Source organism: Bubalus bubalis, chromosome 1 (genome assembly GCF_019923935.1).
Source record: "Bubalus bubalis isolate 160015118507 breed Murrah chromosome 1, NDDB_SH_1, whole genome shotgun sequence".
In the NCBI taxonomy this organism is placed as follows: Eukaryota; Metazoa; Chordata; class Mammalia; order Artiodactyla; family Bovidae; genus Bubalus; species Bubalus bubalis.
Genome location: NC_059157.1, coordinates 90,536,432 through 90,555,801, shown reverse-complemented (window position 1 = coordinate 90,555,801; position 19,370 = coordinate 90,536,432). Strand labels below are relative to the sequence as shown.

General features: G+C 39.1%; 1 protein-coding gene across 50 annotated transcripts in view; it reads left to right on the top strand.

The window, feature by feature from the left end:
- LOC102400543 (ABI family member 3 binding protein) overlaps positions 1-19,370 on the top strand; it is a 295,359-nt gene that overhangs the window by 257,427 nt on the left and 18,562 nt on the right. For all 50 annotated transcript variants that reach the window (XM_044941166.2, XM_044941140.2, XM_044941123.2 and 47 more), the window contains 2 exons: positions 120-329; positions 5,044-5,152. In XM_044941166.2, coding sequence (XP_044797101.2) covers positions 120-329; positions 5,044-5,152 — 319 coding nt within the window. The remainder of the gene's footprint in view (positions 1-119; positions 330-5,043; positions 5,153-19,370) is intronic.

The window sequence follows — 19,370 nt, the reverse complement described above, 5'->3', positions numbered from 1 at the left end:
TCCAACTACTTATAGTATTAGATCAAATATCCTCAAACAGATTGTTTTACTTATGACTTCTCCTCCACCTTTTTTACAAGCTCAAAAAAACAAAATGCTCAATGTCCTCTCTCTCTTAGGTCCTCACGTGCGGTATATCCAAAAGCCTGACAACAGCCCCTGCTCCATCACCGACTCTGTCAAGAGATTCCCCAAAGAGGAGGCCACAGAGGGGAATGCCACCAGTCCACCGCAGAACCCACCTACCAACCTCACTGTGGTCACTGTGGAAGGGTGTCCCTCCTTTGTCATCTTGGACTGGGATAAGCCACTCAATGACACTGTCACTGGTGAGAGCACGGCATGCGGACTACTGCTATGGTGGGAAGCATTGATAAGATGATGCTCTGGGGGAACGTGGTACCTCAAGTCAGACTGTGACCCTGGGTGATGTATCTCAGGAACAGCAAGTCCCTGCAGAGTTCTGCTGTCTCTGTGGCAGATGATTTTCAAAAGTGTCATAAGATGGGAAAGATCATCTTTGTCCTGGTTATGGTCTCTCTGTTAACCTAGCAGATCTCTTAAGTTATATATCTTCTTTCTCCTCTCAGAACTTTTTCTCAATGTGAAGGTATATCTCGTCTTTCCATTACCAGAAAATTACAAATAACATATGAGAAGTTGCCACTGCTAATAGTATTTAAACCAATTTTCCTTTCACCATCCCAATTTCTAGATTGACCTAGAACTTTGAAGCAGGCTAAACATTATTATTTCAGTCATTTTATGAGAATTTTTTTTTGCTTTAAATTTATTTTTAATTGGAAGATAATGGCTTTACACTGTTGTGTTGATTTCTGCCGTATATCAGCATGAATCAGCCACAGGTATGGTTTTTAAAAATTCTATTCCTGGTCAGTTTTCTGCCCATCTTAGGGAATTTTGATTCTGCTACTCCTCATAAAAATGATAATGAAAAATAAGAAACTCCACATCACTCTTTGAATTTGTTATGTGGGATTTTAATTTTCTTTAGTGAATAAGAGAGTCAGACTAGAGAGAAGAGGGGAGGGTGGGATGACTAACCACCCAAATCAGCTAGAGGATGAAGCAAATAATGTGAGTACATGCGTGTCCTGCTGCCACATGCCCAAGGTGGGCAGATGGAACAGAGGGGCCCATGAGAGGCTGTCAGAGGGAGGAGAGAGCAGTACACAGGGTAAGGTGAGGAGTGGGGAGATTCAGGAGCTGCCAAAAAGTTTTCTTTAAATAAAGGAGAAAACAGCAGCTATTTCTCCTTAAACAAAACCATTTAGTCTGGGCAGCTTCCAGTGTAAGCAGCTTGTTGTTGTTCGGTTGCTAAGTCATGTCCAGCTCTTTGCAACCCCGTGGACTACAGCACACCAGGCTTCCCTGTCCTTCACTATCTCCCAGAGTTTGCTCAAATTCAGCAGCTTGTCTTTGCTTAATTGGCCTTTTAAAAAAAACAACAGGAAAAAAAAAGGAAATTTGTGAATTTCCTTTCTCATGCAGTTTTGACTAGTCTTCTTGGGATTATGCCAGTAGGTACTATCATCCCAATATCTAAAAATCAATCAATTTGTAACTATTGATTATCTACATGTATTAAAAGGTTTAAAATTCTCAATCCACATGCAGTGCTAATAAGGAGTTCCTGTAATAGTCTGAGACTTAGTTCTCACAAGACTAAATGATTTATAAAAATTTCACTTCCCTTAAAGATATAGAAATCAAATTAAAATTAAAAAAAAAAAATAAAGCCTTTTCCAAGAGGCCAAAAAGAAAAAAAAAAAAAAAAAAAAAAGAAATCAAATTGGCATTGGTTAATCTAATATGTCTAATAATCTAATACACATTCACTTGAGTATAATTTAGCTTTTGAAAACAGCAGGATTTTCCTTTCTGTATTTTCCTTTTATCATGATATAAAATGATATAAATGATAGCTTTTAAAATTATATAAATCTGTAATCTCAAAGTATCATAAATAGGATATACTTTATCTAACCAATTAGTTTTGACATTACTATTAATATTATTAAATGTTAATGAGCTGTTGAGATCTTTCACTAGATACTAGGCTTATGATAACAATTTTCATGAATAAGGACCACATATATAATAATAATATTTTATACATAGAAATAAGTCAGTATTTAGTCACTATTTACTTAGTTTATGTTTAAACATTGAACTATATGCCCTGATGATCTATTTTTTCCATTAAATACCACTTGATTTCAAATATAATCTTTTATAAACCAGTAGTTCAGATAATACAGAGATTAATTCTCAAATCATTAGAAATGGTTTTTCAGGAAAGATTAAGAAAGGTAACAAAAGAGAGGGAACATATTCTTCATTTCCCTAGTTGACTTCTGTCAGTAATCTTTCTTGTAATTGATGTGCGTGTATTCAACTCTAGTAAATACATCCAAATTCTGATGCTTCTCCATGACCCTTCTACACTAAAGTAGAAATAGGTACACCATAGATTGCCCATAGCCTACATCCTTGGACAACTTAAAGTTAAGTTAGTCATAAGTTGTCATTTTGTGATATGTCAAGAGCATGTGGACATAGATTTAAATCCCAGACCAGGTATGTTCTAGATAATGCAACTTGAATCTATAATTAGCCTCTTTGAACTTTAGTTTTTTATTTGTAATAATAATAATTCCCATTGTTATCAATTTGTTGTGAGTGTAAAACGTAACAGGGAATTCATGCGGCATAAATTAGAGGCTGTTAAATTAACGTTTGTCGGCAGCAGCAACAGTAGGACTGGCAGCAGTAGTATCCCCAGTATTATTTTCATGCTGCACTGACCAGACTATGTGCCCAACCTTCATAATAAATGATTATCTTCTAAGTGAATTATCTCATAAGGGGGTTAAAACCCTCTGAGGGCGGTAAAAGAGACCACCTATTCAGTGTCAGTTCTTTGTAGATTTTCTTATATCCTCACTCTTAAAGAAACTATTTTTTAAATCCCCTATCTTAAAATAAGAAATATGAACACATACTTTTTTGTTGGTGGTGGTAGAGTTTTAGAATGTTGGTGCATTTATGAAAAAGCTATTATCACTTTAAAAAATTAAAAAGGAAAGATACATACATTCTAAAACAAGAATTCCAAGAAAAATTCTAAATACCTTTTTAATTATGAAGGGAACTTCTAGATCCATTTTGAAAACTCCAAAGTTTCAGGACTAAAATCATATTAAATTCACATTTAAACATTAGGAATGACCCAAACAAAGATGTTTTTTGAAGGTTACTGCTTTCATGGATAAACCAACTGGAATATCATATAAACTGCTCTTTCAATGACTAATCAGTACTTGAATCTTTTGAACTGGAATCTTTCAAATTTTCAAGTTTTGAGATACAACTCAGGGATAATAAAGAATAATAAAAGGCATAATAATAATAGGTACCACCTGTTGAGCAAAATACTATTAAGCACTTTTCATATGTTCCTACTCTAATCCCTATAAGTAACACTATGAAGAGACACTGTGGACATTTTACAGATGGGAAAACTGAGACTGAGATCCAGGCAAGTGGCTTGGTCTGTTTCTTTCCATTAAGTCATGCAGTTTCCCTTTAAAAAAAAAAAAAAAATCTGTTTTACTTCCATTCTAATTACCCCCTTCTTTTTCTAGTAAATGCCCCTTTATGGCTGAGGGAAAAGTATAATTTGAATATCTGAAATCAGGATGCTCCCTCTCCCTCTCTTTCCATGTTCTGTTAGAATAAAAAGTCAACTGAGAGAAAGATTGGGAGCAGAGAGTCTGAGGAAGACATACTAAATACCAGCCATTAGTCTTTTAAAAGCTGCATTCATGTGTCCAGATACAATGGCCATTGCCTTCTAGTCTAATTTAAAATGGTTATAGGAAATTATTCTGAAAAGGTGGTCCTACATCTTGGATGTTTTTAATTTACTGTTAAAGATCCTTCTCAAATTAAAATTGGTGATTATAGTCTCCACGAGTTATCCTATAATTTCGGCTTTATTTCCAGTATTATCTCTACCTTTGGTCTCAGTGCTAACAGCTTAAGTCCCAGTAACTCACAACCTTCCCACTTTCCCCAAAGCCCACCACTTGTGTATTTCCTCATATTGACAGAACTGTTTTTGAGTGGGCTTTTGTGGTTGTTTGTTGGTTTTTGTTTGATTTTTGTAATCCTCTTTGTGATCTCATCACATGTATTAAACTAAATCCCAACTGATAACAGGGAAAACATATTAGTAAATTATATTCTCTTATTCTGAATATCTTTCTCTTTTGATTAGCCCTGTAAGTTCATAGAAAGCTACCCTTTAGGTAAATTTATACGGATCTCTATACTGACTTTATGGATAAAGTTTCATTTTGTTTTGTTTTAATTCAAGGATAATTATCAAGGGGGCATATATAAGCAGTATGTACAAGACTCATGTAACTTACATAAGCAGTAGGTACATACGAAAATCTTGTAATTCTGTAGTTCAAAATAATGGACTCTGGGAAAGTATAGTTCATTATTTGGTTAAATGTTATTTGCTGCTATGGTTTTAACTGTTACTTGCAGCAGTACCATGTCATCAGTGACCATTTCTCAGCTATGTTATAAAGCTCTATGAGCAGGAAATGTGCTTCTGCTGAAGCACCACTCCTCATAGAATGTTTCTTACAAAACTGCACTGGATTTTCCAGCAATGGCAGTTGATCTGACTTACATATCAAAATGATAGGTTACCATATACAGCGCTACCCCAGGAGTGTCATCACTTGACACAGTTACCAGGCCTTTCCTGCTCTGGTAGAAAGAAAACAAAAATGGTCCATGAGCAACTCCCCAAATGCTTTGGGACCTTCACCATCAACTGATAATCTCCATCTGAAAGTTGCAAATGTGTATGATCCATAGGTCTCAGGCCTGCAATCTCAGTTGCTCACTTTTATGAGAGTGACTTTTTAGGCTGTTAGCTTCAAGAACATTCAGTTTGCCAGAGCATAAAGACAAGTGTCTGTTGGCCTTTTTGCTTTTCAGAGTATGAAGTTATATCCAGAGAAAATGGGTCATTCAGTGGGAAGAACAAGTCCATTCAAACAACAAATCAAACCTTCTCCACAGTAGAAAACCTAAAACCAGACACAAGGTAAGCCACCCGTGCTATTACAGGCGAACTCTGAGAGTAAAAATCACAACAAAGGAGTGAAATGACATCATCCTCTCCATCCGAAGGGAGGGTCTAGTTTGCCTTTCATTCTTTGGCTTTCTGTACACAGCACTCGAGACTCCTAGAGTCATGGTTTGCAAATATGCAACTGACTGGTGGGGATACAGGAACTGACAAGTCGGTCTTGTAAGTTAACATTAGAGCTGGGGACACTGAGAGGTAGAAGGCCATTAATATCAAATATTGATATTAAATACCAAAGCTTAGCGGAGGAAAAGTCTACAGACCAGAGAAAACTGGAGTGTGGATGGTATAAACTAGATTTGAAGCACAGAAGGCTGGCTGGTGTGCTGGAAGAGGAGGGGAGGGAAACAAAAGCCACGTGACAAATGCAGGTAAACATTTTTAAGAGTTAATGCTTAAAATAGTTACAGACTAGATACAGCATTCCTTTGCTTTGGGGTCTTTTTATTATAGACAATGAGAATAGATTTTGTTTAAATGAACATATATTAATTGTTCAATAATAACTTTTCTTGGCATCCCTTATTACACATTGATACCAGGTTGTTTATCTTGCTGTATAGTTTTGTGATTCCTTTTTAAATCTAAAATATGTAATAATTTATCCATTTATTTTATTGATGCAAGAAAAATAAGAGCCTTAGACATTTCTAAAAATGTAGTAGGGAAGGGGGTTTTGGTCTTGTGTTTGTTTTACACGGCTAAATCATTAAATGTATTACTTGAGCCAGCTGTCAAATGGATATAACCAAGTACTGCCCTAATGAAGCCCAAGTGCTAAATTCATTTCTGGACTAAATTTCACTCTGTGGGAAATCAATTTCTTCCCTCAAACTCCAAAACACCATTTGATAAACTGTCCCTGCTTTCTGTATAAAACAACAAAAAAAAGAAATCCTGACATCTTAAGTTATAGTACACCAGGCAAATACAGATCAATTTTCCAGACTGAGCAGTTTTTCAAGAATGAATATTTCATAACCTGATGAAGATCCTCTATGTTGAAAAAGATCAGCGAAGGTGAAACCTGGAACTTCAGCATCAGAGATTTTGTGTGTGTGTCATATGTTATTTCTCTTATCTCTCATTGTCGTCTGAATTGAACTGGGTGTTAGTGTGACACCACAAGAGCCTGTTTGGCTCTGACAGCAGGGAGACTCCTGATCTTTTCAGGGGAAAAGGAAGCATCTAATTCATTAGAGATGCTCTGCTGTATATAAACCATAGTCCTATACTGCAAGAGTAACATCTTTCCACAAGTGTGGGGTTGTTTCCCTTAAAGTTCTCTGTTTTGATTCATAATATGGAAAATTTTGCAAATGTTAATTTTCTTAAAGAGATTAGGTTGGCCAAAATTACCATGTATCTCAGTAAAAGCCCATTTGATGATCTTGGTTCTGCTTCCTTAGCCAGATTAACAGGGAGAAGGCCTATTTTTACCATAATGCATTTTAAGGAAACAGTAAAAGGTCATTTAATTTGGGCTTTTTAATAGGTGAACTTGGGCTTACAGAACTTGCTTTTTATTCCACTTTAAAAAAGTGAGCCACGTAGCACACAGAAGTTGCATTGAAGGGCATCCAATTTCTAAGTGTTCATTGTGTTCTGTTTCTGAATCAGGCTGTTCTCAGGTTTCACAGTGCACCTATTAGCTCATGATCAGAGGTAGAACACAGTTATGCCAGGGACATTTGAAACATAACTTGTTTGTAAAAGGTTTGCGTCTGCATTCAGCTAACATTTACCTGGTGCCAGTGACGTGGTCAGCCCTGTGCTTGGTATTGTGCCTACAAAGAGGAGTAAACATCCGGCCTGTCTTTGAGGAGCTCCAGGCTATTGGGGCCAGACCGCTAGTGACCGATTATTGTACACAGAGTGGTGAGAGCTCAGGTAGAAGTCTGCACCCGAGGCAGTGGAAGCCCAAGTGTGGCACGTCACAAAGTCTGGGGAATCAAAGGAAAGACAAAACTTCCTGGAGAAGGTGACACCTAGGTTGAGGGGAGAGGTGGCAGGAGCCAGTCAAGTGACTGTGGTAAGAGAAAGGAAAGTCAGAGAGAATAGTGCGTGTCAGCACAGTGGTGGAAATGGTGTGGTTGTGCATGGTGAAAAACAGGCTGTTTTCACCAGTGTGAGGGACAAAAAGTGGAGAGAAGTGGAAGCAAAGAGAAGCAGAAGCCAAGTTAGGGAGGGCCTTCCATGCCAGATCTTGGCTCAGATGGTAAAGAACCTGCCTGGAATGTGGGAGACCCAGGTTCAATCCCTGGATCTGGAAGATCCCCTGGAGAAGGGAATGGCAACCCACTCCAGTATTCTTGCCTGGAGAATTCTGTGGACAGAGGAGCCTGTCGGGCTACAGTCCATGGGATCGCAAAGAGTTGCACACAACTGAGTGACTTAACACCTTCACTTTTCTATGCCAGATCAGGGAATGTGGTCGAGTGATGGGGAGACCTTGAAGCATGGTAACTGGGGAGTAACTTGCTCTGACTTTCATTTTAGCTTGCATTCTGACTTTTCTTTACTTAGAATAATCAATTTTGATATTAAAGCTACTTGTAATGAGTAGTTGGTAGAACACATCTAACTGAAAATAACTTCTCGTTAATTTCTTGCGTGAGTACCATTGTGGCCTCTGATCGAATTGGTCAAATGGGGACATAAGAGGAAAGTGCCTTAGGGCTGAACTGAATTTCACTCTGGAATCACAGGACCTGTCAAGTCATGAGGTTCATGTCCAGTTTCCAGTTACAACTGTTGTAGGACTCATGCTACTTGTTGGCGTTTGCCTTAGACTCAGATACAACCACTCACCTTTGTCCCACTGTTGTTGTGTGTGTCTTTCTTGTCTCTCCTGTCCACCATCAATATGCCTTCTAAGGAGGACCCCTGTGACCTCCATGCACACAACTTAGGTAAAATACTAGTCCTCAAAGTTAGTACTGATACTGAGGCTACAGCAGGCATAATAAGATTGCAAGTTCCCCAATTTGGACTTGTTGGCTGTTTTGTTACAAACTGTTTTCATACTGTCTTACATTGTAAAGACAAGGTTCCTTACCACTGTATCTTCTCTGCCCTAATTGTGACCCAAGATTAATGCAAATAAGAGACACCCTGTAAAATAAAGAGGAAGTATGTACAGGATGCAGTTAACAGGTGGTTTTTATTAGCTATAAAGAATGACTGTAATCACACTTCATCCCTTGTGGAATATTTTGAGTCAAAATGTACAGTAAATTCCCCACATAGGCCAACTCTGAATGATAGCTGTTAAAATTCCTCCATGAGCTTCTGGAATTCCCTATTTGAAAAGCTGGAAGATAATAACTTCTGAAGGAATACCTATAGCTTTGTTCCTATTCTAGGAGACACATGTAAAGAATTGATTTTTAGTCACCTTTTCCATCATTTGTCCTGACTAGAAAACAGGAGCTCTAAAAACAGGTCATAATTACCAGCTAATTGTTAAACAGTGACATGGGTGGGATAAAGGTTGGTGTAGAACATTTAACCTGCATAATCAAGGCAGAGAAAAGAGATCTACAGAGTCTTTGAAGTTAAAAATTCTAAATGTTCACACACTATTCTAGAACCAAAAAGATAGTCAACGATGCTACCTTCTCCTGCCTGTTTTTAATGATGTAGCCAGGTTGTTATTTACTCTGGAGAAGCTTGAAAAATAACCCACAGTAAGAGACTTCAATCTTGGCATTAAAAATAAAGTGGAATACAGGTAGCAATGTCTTGTAAACTGTAAATCTGATAGGACAAAGCAGGCATGTGGAATGGCTATTACGACTGTATCCATCAGCAGCGATCCCGCCACTGGTAGAGTTCAGCGGCTCACCTGGTGTGAGGTGTTTCTGTCTCTAGAGCACAGAGCTGCTCGGCTGCCCTGGGAAACCAGCTGCAGTTCCCAAGGCAGCACAGTGAGGACAGGCCCAGCCTTGCTGATGGTTGCTCGCAGCTGGGCTGACAGATGTACACAGGACAGAGGGGCTGCTTGTGGGGAGCCAGAAATGTTTAAGTCAAGTGATGGGATCTGTTACCAGAGATGAACAGCTGGAGCACAACTCCAGCTCTTTCTCTGGAGGATCCCCTTCTCTCACCCTCCATCCCTAAAATACAAAGACACTGTAGAGATGTTAGTGTCCACTGAAACAGTACCCATCTGGCCCACTCTCCAATATTTATTTTCCCCTTATTTTTTTCCCCATGAAACTTCATTGTGTGCCTCTTGTTGAACTAAAAGAAAGTATTAAGAGTCTTCCTGTCTGTAGCCAAGTACTTTGTTTGCAAAGACCACTATTGCCGAGGTCCAGCCCCAGCTGATCCAGGGTATTCGAAGGAGAGACGGCTAGGCGACCTATTCAAATGTTAATTAGAGATGTAAAGAATAATAAAAAGAGGATAGCTCAGTAGAAAAATTCAGTCGAGAAAAGAAGCTGAGTAGCTTGGTTTACGCGGAAAATCAATATAACCCGTGACACCAGGTTAGCTCTGACCACAGAGGCCGCAGGCGCCCTCTCGAATAGCGGAAGGTGCCCCACCTTAGACACCTTCTCGAGTGGGTCTTAGAAGCCCAGGCAAATAAACGGTCGCAGAGGATATCCGCGCTCCAGATGGACACTCAGCTGGAAGTTAAAGGGAAGAATGATATGGGGAGACCAAGCGTTGGTGAGCAAGGCCCATAGCTTTATTTTCAACAGGGACTTTTATACCCTAAGTTACACATAGAGGATAATAGGGGATGCAAAGTCAGCAGTCTTTGATGCTTATCAAAAACCAGGGTTTCTTTCCTGCAAATTTATCGTATACAAATGGTTTAGGTGATTTACATCATCTTCTGACCAGAAGGCCTATTAACATTTTATGATTCTTGACAAGGACTTATCAACAAAGACTTATTTTCTCTAAGAGTAATTATTTTAAGGTTTGGCGCCATCTTTCGAAGATAAAATTGCATTCCTATAGGGCGGATGTGTAATGGGTTTACAAAGGAAAGAATTTATTACCTTAAGGGTCTAAAGTTACTAACACCAAGGCCACTACTTATTTTTTCTACATACCAACTATTAATTAATACATATTCAAGGATACAATTCAGGGGATGTGGAAACTTGGCAACAAACATTGGCTCATAAATGAAATCTTTCACTAGTTTTATTCTGACAGTTTCTAACTCTCTGAGAGGCTCTAAGCTATTTGACTATCTTGGGCTTCCCTTGCCTCTCGAGGCTGGGAGACTGTAAACAATCATATGCATAGCTGTAGGTGTCCGGGTAAACTTGTCAGGCGAGTTAGAGAGCCATCTGAGGGGTTTGGATTTAAACACTCCTAATTGCCCAGGAACTTTATTAATTGGAGCTGTAAGTTAACTCTTTGACAGAGAGAGCGAGATGGTGGTGGGGGACAGCCCCCAGTAAAGTCAGAGGTGAGAGCACAAAGCAATAAAGTAGGCAGACTCTGGGTTTTGGGGGTAGATGCTCGAGAATATCCGGGGGCACTCCCGAGGCTCGATCCCGCCTTTGCGTATGCCGAGCCTCCTTCCTCATGACCTTTGTCACGAGTGGAATGTCTCTATCCGGCTCCCGGCACACTATGATTATGTTTAGTTCCATGAACAGAAGAAACGATAAAGTATGTAACTTAAAAAATAAGTGTTGCACCACTGCTTAAAGGGACCAGAACTGTGGGCTAATTGACCTTAAAGTCTCTCCCAGATCTAAAATAACATAATCTTAATGCTATCTGAAACCATCACAGAATAAAAGAGAAATCTGGAACTGAAAATAAAACCAAAACCTGGGTCTGTCTTACAGTGAGTAGGTTTGTCCTGATAAACCATTTTTGCTTTGAATCTATGTCTGTGGTCTGCAATTTCTTTTCAGACAGTTATTTTCAGCACACATTTTGGTAATCCACTGATGGGCCAGGTTCTTCCTGAGGAACTAGTTGGGGAATGTGGATTTACACACAATCGCTGTCCACTTAAGAGCCCTCGTATCTCAGTCTTCTCTTCGTAGAAGCCCATGTCTCTCCCTGCTTGGCTAAGAAACTGAAGAATTCTCTGTGTGTGCCAGACATACATGTGGTCCAGCAATTTCCTATGGAAAATGCACTCTGTCTGGTAATTAAGATAAATCAAGTTTACTTAACTGGCTCAAGTACTTCTACTGTCGTCTGTGGCTTGGGAGGATCCTGGAGAACAGCTCTTCCTCCAAGATTAAAACCTACCAAAGTTTCCTGTAGCTGACAGCAAAGATAGTTTGGGGCTGTTGTTTATGTTATATGACTTAAATCTTGGCATTAAAATTAAACTGGGATAGAGGCAGCAACTTCTTGTAAACTGTAAATCTGATAGAACAAAGCAGGCATGTGGAATGGCCATTATGACCTTATTTATCAGGTTTTTGGGAAATTCTAGTCTCTGCAGTATGTATTAACTTTTCAGTATCTCTTCTCATCAGCTTTACAGAAAGGAATAAAATAAGCTGCCAGAGTATCAGGCTTTTTTTTTTTTTTTTTTTTTTTTTTAGTTTTACTGTAGGTCTGAGCAGCAGAAGAATAATTGCTTCCTCATTAAAGAAAGAACTTGAGTTGATTGCTCAGGTTTGCAACAGCAAAGAGCATGGAACTCCACTAGTCTATAAAGAGAGCAATTCTTCTTTTCACATCACTGTATTATTTTTATTACTTTGCACTTCAAATTCCCTAGTATCTAGGGAGGGGTTGCAAGATACTCTTAGCAACACTTTAGTATTAGAGAGCAACTCAGATCTGAAATGTGTGTCCCCCTACAGAAATGCAAGATCAAAGAAATGTCCTTAAAGACCTACTGGGCAGCTGGTAATGACCCCTGATGCCTGCTCCACTCTCTTCTGTCAGATTTAGGCTTATTTCATCCTCGCCATATCCCCGCAGCTCTGCCCTTTGTTTCTGAGCTGTATTCCCAGGCAGCAGAGTGCCTGCACGTGGCAGGTATCCAGAAATCCTTTCCCCAATCCTGCAGTCCTTGAAGAACTAACTGGTGGGTTTGACCACCCTTTCCCCATTCCATTGCCCTTACTCTTTTTTTCTAACCCCCCTCTTTCCTTTCTTTCCCTCTGACTGAAACCCAACCTGAATGGGGCCCAGATATTTCAAAATGACACTAGGGGTCAAATCAGCTAACAAAACGTTTCAAACCAGCAAAGAGCTACCGGGTGGCCTTTCTAAATAAAAAGTGGTTGCTTGAGGTTTAAGAGCTTTTGTTAAGTTTACCAAATAGTGAAAATTATAATTCACCACTATGTTATGGGTAAAAATAGGGGGAAGTCATTATAGAGAGGAGCAAAGGAAGAGAAGGCAGGGAGATGACAGAAAGATGTGTCTGCCCTAACCTGACCTGGAGGTTAGCCTCAGGCTAGATCCCAAAGGGTGGAGCTTCCTCATTTCTGACAGTTTTGCCTGTAAACCACAGATGCCTTTCTTATCACCTTTACAAACACAAGTTTGTGGACATAGTTCTGCCGGGTTTCTCAAATTCCCCAAGAATAGAAGCACCTTTTAAAAAAATTCTTTAGGTATATAAATATAATATTAAAGAATAGTTATAATGACTTACTATGTGCATGGTACCTTAAATTTACATGCATCATTTCATGTAAGCCTCTTAAGAAACTCACAGATACTTTTATACACTTGCTGCTGCTGCTGCTAAGTCGCTTCAGTCGTGTCCGACTCTGTGCGACCCCATAGAAGGCAGCCCACCAGGCTCCCCCATCCCTGGGATTCTCCAGGCAAGAATACTGGAGTGGGTTGCCATTTCCTTCTCCAATGCATGAAAGTGAAAAGTGAAAGTGAAGTCGCTCAGTCGTGTCTGACTCTTAGCGACTCCATGGACTGTACGTAGCCCACCAGGCTCCTCCGTCCATAGGATTTTCCAGGCAAGGTTATAATTACTGTATTTAATAGTATCCTCACAAATTCCATGATGCTCATTTTTATATATGAGGCTCAGAGAGTTTAAGTTACTTACCTTAAGGTTACACATGAGTGCAGCTGTGAGCCCAAGTCTTTCTGGCCCCTGAACTCATGACATTCACCACAGCGCCATGCTGCCTCCTGATGGGCAACTGGGAAGATGGTTTTTGTCTGAATCCATAACTGTCTGGGAAAAATCAGACATGGCTTCTGCCGGGGTGTTATTCATTCGGCTTGCCTTCCATGAGGCCCAAAAGCTTGACCGCAGCTGTCGCCTAGACTGTACTCCACTTAGATACTCATTTTGATGAAGCAGGTCTTAGAAATACCTTTTCAAATTTAATTTTCATTTTTGTTAGAAGCAGATGTACTTGGTTTTAAAACTCAAATACTACAAAGCAGTTCATTCCTATTCCTAAATTCTATTTGCCAGAAGCAACCATTTTCAATAATTTTGTTAATTTTTCAACTCTTTTAAGGTATTATAATTGATAAAATTTTCAGATATTTAAAGTATACAACATGATGATTTGAAATACATATACATTATGAAAGGATTCCCCTGAATTAGTTAATATATCTATTACCTCATATATTTACTATTTTTTATATCTGGTAAGAACATTTAAATTATAATCTTTTGGCAAACTTAAATTATACAGTACAGTATATCAACTATCATTATATTTTTGATCCTCAGATCCTATTCATCTTACAACTAGTTTGAACCCTTTTTACCAACATCTATTTCCCCAGACTCTGCAGTCACTTTTCTACTCTATTTCTATAAATCTAACATTTTTCTTAAAGATCCACATATAAGTGATACCCTGCATGACTTGTCTTTCTCACATGGCTTATTTCACGAAGCATAATGCCCTCCAGGTTCATTCATGTTGTTGCAAATGACAGGATTTACTTATTTTTAAAGGCTGAATGATATTCCACTGTGTGTGTGTATGTGTGTGTATATACATATGTACATACAGTTCACCCTTGAACAATATGACTTTGAACTGTGAAGCTCCACTTATACGTGGATTTTTTTCCAACAAATACAGTACTTGTATTTTCACTTTACAAATCTTTGAAGTTTGTTTGATTAGAGATTACAGTATGTGGAACCAAAAGAATCAGGGTTTGAGTCCTGATTCTATGCAAACTGTTTCAGTTTCTGCCCTTGGGTGAATCATTGATCAATCCCTTCACTTTTGAGGCAGAGATACTAATAACTCAGATTTTTACCAGACTGGGGGCTTGGCACCTGTAATCCCCCACACTGTTCAAGGGTTAGCTGTGTGTATCTCACAATTTCTTTATCCATTCTTCTATCAATGGACACTTATTTCTGCACCTTGACTAGAATGAATAATGCTACTGTTAACATGGGAATACAGATATATTTTTAAGATAATGATTTCATTTCCTGGGATATACACTCAGTGGTGAGACTACTGGATCATTCAGTTCAGTTTAGTTCAGTCTCTCAGTCGTGTCCAGCTCTTTGTGACCCCATGGACTGCAGCACACCAGGCTTCCCTGTCTATCACCAACTCCCAGAGCCTACTCAAACTCATGTTCATCATGTCAGTGATGCCATACAACCATCTCATCCTCTGTCATCCCCTTCTCCTCCTGCCTTCAATCTTTCCCAGCAATAGGGTCATTTCCAATTAGTCAGTTCTTCACATCAGGTGACCAAAGTATTGGAGTTTCAGCTTCAGCATCAGTCCTTCCAATGAATATTCAGAACTGATTTCCTTTAGGATGGACTGGTTGGATTCCTTGTAGTCCAAGGGACTCAAGAATCTTCTCCAACACCACACTTCAAAAGCATCAATTTTTCAGCACTAAGCTTTCTTTATAGTCCAACTCTCATGTCCATACATGACTATTGGAAAAACCATAGCTTTGACTAGATGGACCTTTGTTGGCAAAGTAATGTTTCTGCTTTTTAATATGCTGTCTAGGTTGGTCAGAGTTTTTCTTTCAAGGAGCAAGCATCTTTTAATTGCATGGCTGCAGTCACTATCTGCAGTGATTTTGAAGTCCAAAAAAATAAATAAATAAAATCTCTCACTATTTCTATTGTTTCCCCATCTGTTTGCCATGAAGTGATGGGACTGGATGCCATCATCTTCATTTTTTGAATGTTGAGCTTTAAGCCAACTTTTTCACTCTCCTCTTTCACTTTCATCAAGAGGCTCTTTAGTACTTCTTTGCTTTCTACCATAAGGGTGGTATCATCTGTGTATGTGAGGTTATTGATATTTCTCCCAACAATCTTGATTCCAGCTTGTGCTTCATCCAGCCCAGCATTTTGCATGATGTACTCTGTATATAAGTTAAATAAGCAAGGTGACAATATACAGCCTTGACATACTCCTTTCCCAATTTGGAACCAGTCTGTTGTTCCATGTCCAGTTCTAACTGTTGCTTCTTGACCTGCATACAGATTTCTCAGGAGGCAGGTAAGGTGGTCTGGTATTCTCATCGCTTGAAGAATTTTCTACAGTTTGTTGTGATCTACAGAGTCAAAGGCTTTTGCATAATCAATAAAGCAGAAGTAGATGTTTTTCTGGAACTCTTTTGCTTTTTCAATGATCCAACGGATGTTGGCAATTTGATCTCTGGTTCCTCTGCCTTTTCTAAATCCAGCTTGAACATCTGGAAGTTCTCGGTTCATGTACTGTTGAAGCCTGGCACAGAAAATTTTGAGCATTACTTTGCTATCATGTGAGATGAGTGCAATTGTGTGGTAGTTTGAACATTCTTTGGCATTGCCTTTCTTTGGGATTAGAATGAAAACTCACCTTTTCCAGTCCTGTGGCCACTGCTGAGTCTTCCAAATTTGCTGGCATATTGAGTGCAGCACTTTAACACCATCATTTTTAGGATTTGAAAAAGCTCAACTGAAATTCTATCATCTCCACTAGTTTTGTTCGTAGCGATGCTTCCTAAGGCCCACTTCACTTCATATTCCAGAATGTCTGGCTCTAGATGAGTGGTTATCTGAGTCATGAAGATCTTTTTTTTGTATATTTCTTCTGTGTATTCTTGCCACCTCTTCTTAATATCTTCTGCTTCTGTTAGGTCCATACCATTTCTGTCCTTTACTGAGTCCATCTTTGCACAAAATGTTCCCTTGGTATCTCTGATTTTCTTGAAGAGATCTCTAGTCTTTTCCATCCTATTGTTTTCCTCTATTTCTTTGCACTGATCACTGAGGAAGGCTTTCTTATCTCTCTTTGCTATTCTTTGGAACTCTGCATTCAAATGGGTATATCTTTCCTTTTCTCCTTTGCCTTTTGCTTCTCTTCACAGCTATTGGTAAGGCCTCTTCAGACAACCATTTTGCCTTTTTGCACTTCTTTTTCTTGGGGATGGTCCTGATCACTGCCTCCTGTACAATGTCAAGAATCTCTCTCCATAGTTCTCCAGGCACTCTGTCTATCAGATCTAATCCCTTGAATCTATTTCTCACTTCCATTGTATAATTGTAAGTGATTTATGTCAAACCTGAATGGTCTAGCAGTTTTCCCTACTTTCTTCAATTTAAGTCTGAATTTTGCAATAAGGAGTTCGTGATCTGAGCCACAGTCAGTTTCCGTCTTGTTTTTGCTGACCATATGGAACTTCTCCATCTTTGGCTGCAAAGAATAGAATCAATCATATGGTACTTCCATTTTTCATTTCTTGAGGAACCTCCATACTGTTCTCCAGAGTGACTGTACCAGTTTGCATTCCCACCAGTAGTGCACAAGGATTCCCTTTACTCCATAGCCTCACCAGCTTTTGCTATCTCTTGTCTTTTAGATAATAGACATCCTAACAGGTGTGAGGTAACATCTCACTGGGGTTTTGATGTGCATTTCTCTGATGATTAGTGATGTCTTTAGCATTCTTTCATGTGCCTATTGGCTATTTGTATCTCTTCTTTTGAAAGGGGTCTTTTCAGGTCCTTTGCACATTTTTCCCTTGGGTCATTGACTTTTTTGCTGTTGAGTTGTGTAAGTTTCTTATGTATTTTGGATATTAACCACTTATCAGATGTATGATTTGCATATATTTTCTTCCATTCCATAGGTTGCCTTTTCATTTGTTGATAGTTCCCTTGGCTGTACAGATTTTCAGTTTGATGTAGTCTCACTTGTTTATTTTTGCTTTTGTTGCTTTTGATTTTGGTGTCAGATCCAAAATTTATTACCAAGACTAATATAAAGGAGCTTGTTGTTGCTCTCAATCACCTTGTTGACTGTTTGCAACCCATGGACTGCAGAACTCCAGGCCTCCCTGTCCCTCACCATCTCCCAAAGTTTGCCCAAGTTCATGTTCATTGAATCGGTGATGCCATCCAGCCATCTCATCCTCTGATGCCCTCTTCTCCTTCTGCCTTCAATCTTTCCCAGCATCAGGGACTTTTCCAATGAGTCATGGGTACATATCAGATGACTAAAATACTAGAGCTTCAGCTTCAGCATCAGTCCTTCCAGTGAATATTCAGGATTGATCTCCCTTAAGATTGGCTGGTTTGATCTCCTTGATGTCCAAGGGTCTTTCAGGAGTCTTCTCCAGCACCACAGTTCGAATGCATCAATTCTTTGGTGTTCTGCCTTCATTATGGTCCAGCTCTCACAACTGTAAGTGACCACTGGAGAGACCATAGCCTTGACTATATGGACCTTTGTTGGCAGAGTAACGTCTCTGCTTTTCAACACTGTCTAGGTTTGTCCTCACTTTCCTGCCAAGAAGCAATTGTCTTCTGATTTCATGGCTGCAGTCACCATCTGCAGTGATTTTGGAGCCCAAGAAGAGGAAATCTGTCACTGCTTCCACCTTTTCCCCTTCTATTTGCCATGCAGTAATGGGGCCAGATGCCATGATCTTAGATTTTTAATATTTAGTCTTGAGTCAACTCTTTCACCCTTCTCCTTCATCCTCATTGAGGTGCTTTAGTTCTTCTTCACTTTCTGCCATTAGAATGGTATCAGCTGCATACCTGAGGTTGTTGTTTCTCCCGCCTATCTTGATTCCAACTTGTACAACTTGTAACTCATCCAGCCTGGCATTTCTCACAATGTGCTCGGCGTATAGGTTAAACAAAAAGGGTGACAGCAGACAGCCGTGTCATACTCCTTTGTTGATCTTGAACCAATCAGTTGTTCCATACAGGGTTCTAACTGTTGCTTCTTGACCTGCAAACAGGTTTCTCAGAAGAGAGGTAAGATGGTCTGGTGCTCCCATCTCGCTAAGAGCTTTCCACAGTTTGTCACGATCCACACGGTCAAAGCTTTAGCCTAGTTGAAGAAACAGAGATAGATGCTTTTTTCTGAAATGTCCTTGCCTTCTCTATAATCCAGCAAATGTTGGCAATTTGATCTCTAGTTCCTCTTCTTTTTCTATAACCAGCTTGGACATCTGGAAGTTTTTGGTTTGCATAATGCAGAAGCCTAGCATGCAAGATTTTAAGCATGGCCTTACCAGCATGGGAGATGAGTGCAACTGTCCGATGGTTAGCACATTCTTTGGTACTACCCTTCTTGGGAACTTTTCCAGTCCTGTGGCCACTGCTGGGTCTTCCAGATTCTCTTACGTAATGAATGCAAAACTTTGATGCCATCCTCCTTTAGGGGTTTGAATAGTTTTGAGGAGTTTTATGATTTCAGGTTTTGTGTTCAAGTCTTTAAACCATTTTGAGCTGACTTTTATGTATGATATAAAATAAGGGATTGTGGAATATCTTTCATTTTATTGGTATCTTCTTTGATATCTTTCATCAGTGTCTTTAAGTTTTCAGTGTACAGATCTTTTATCTCCTTAAATTATTCCTAAATATTTTATTATTTTTGAGGCTAAATTGTTTGTAAATTGTTTCCTTAATTTCTCTCTCTGATAAATTTTGGTATACAGACAATCCAACAGATTTCTATATATTAATACAGGATCCTACAACTTTACTAAATGTATTAGTTCTAGCAGCTTTTTGGTTGAGTGTTTAGGGTTTCCTACATATAATATCATGTCATCATCTGCAAATGGAAAAAAATTTACTTCTTCCAGTTTGGGTGTTTTTTATTTCCTTCTCTTGACTGATTGCTCTAGCCAGGACTTCCAGTGCTATGTTGAATAAAAGTGGTGAGAATAGGGATTCTTGTCTTGTTTCTGAGAGAGGAAAATCTTTCAGCATTTCATCATTAAGTATGATGTT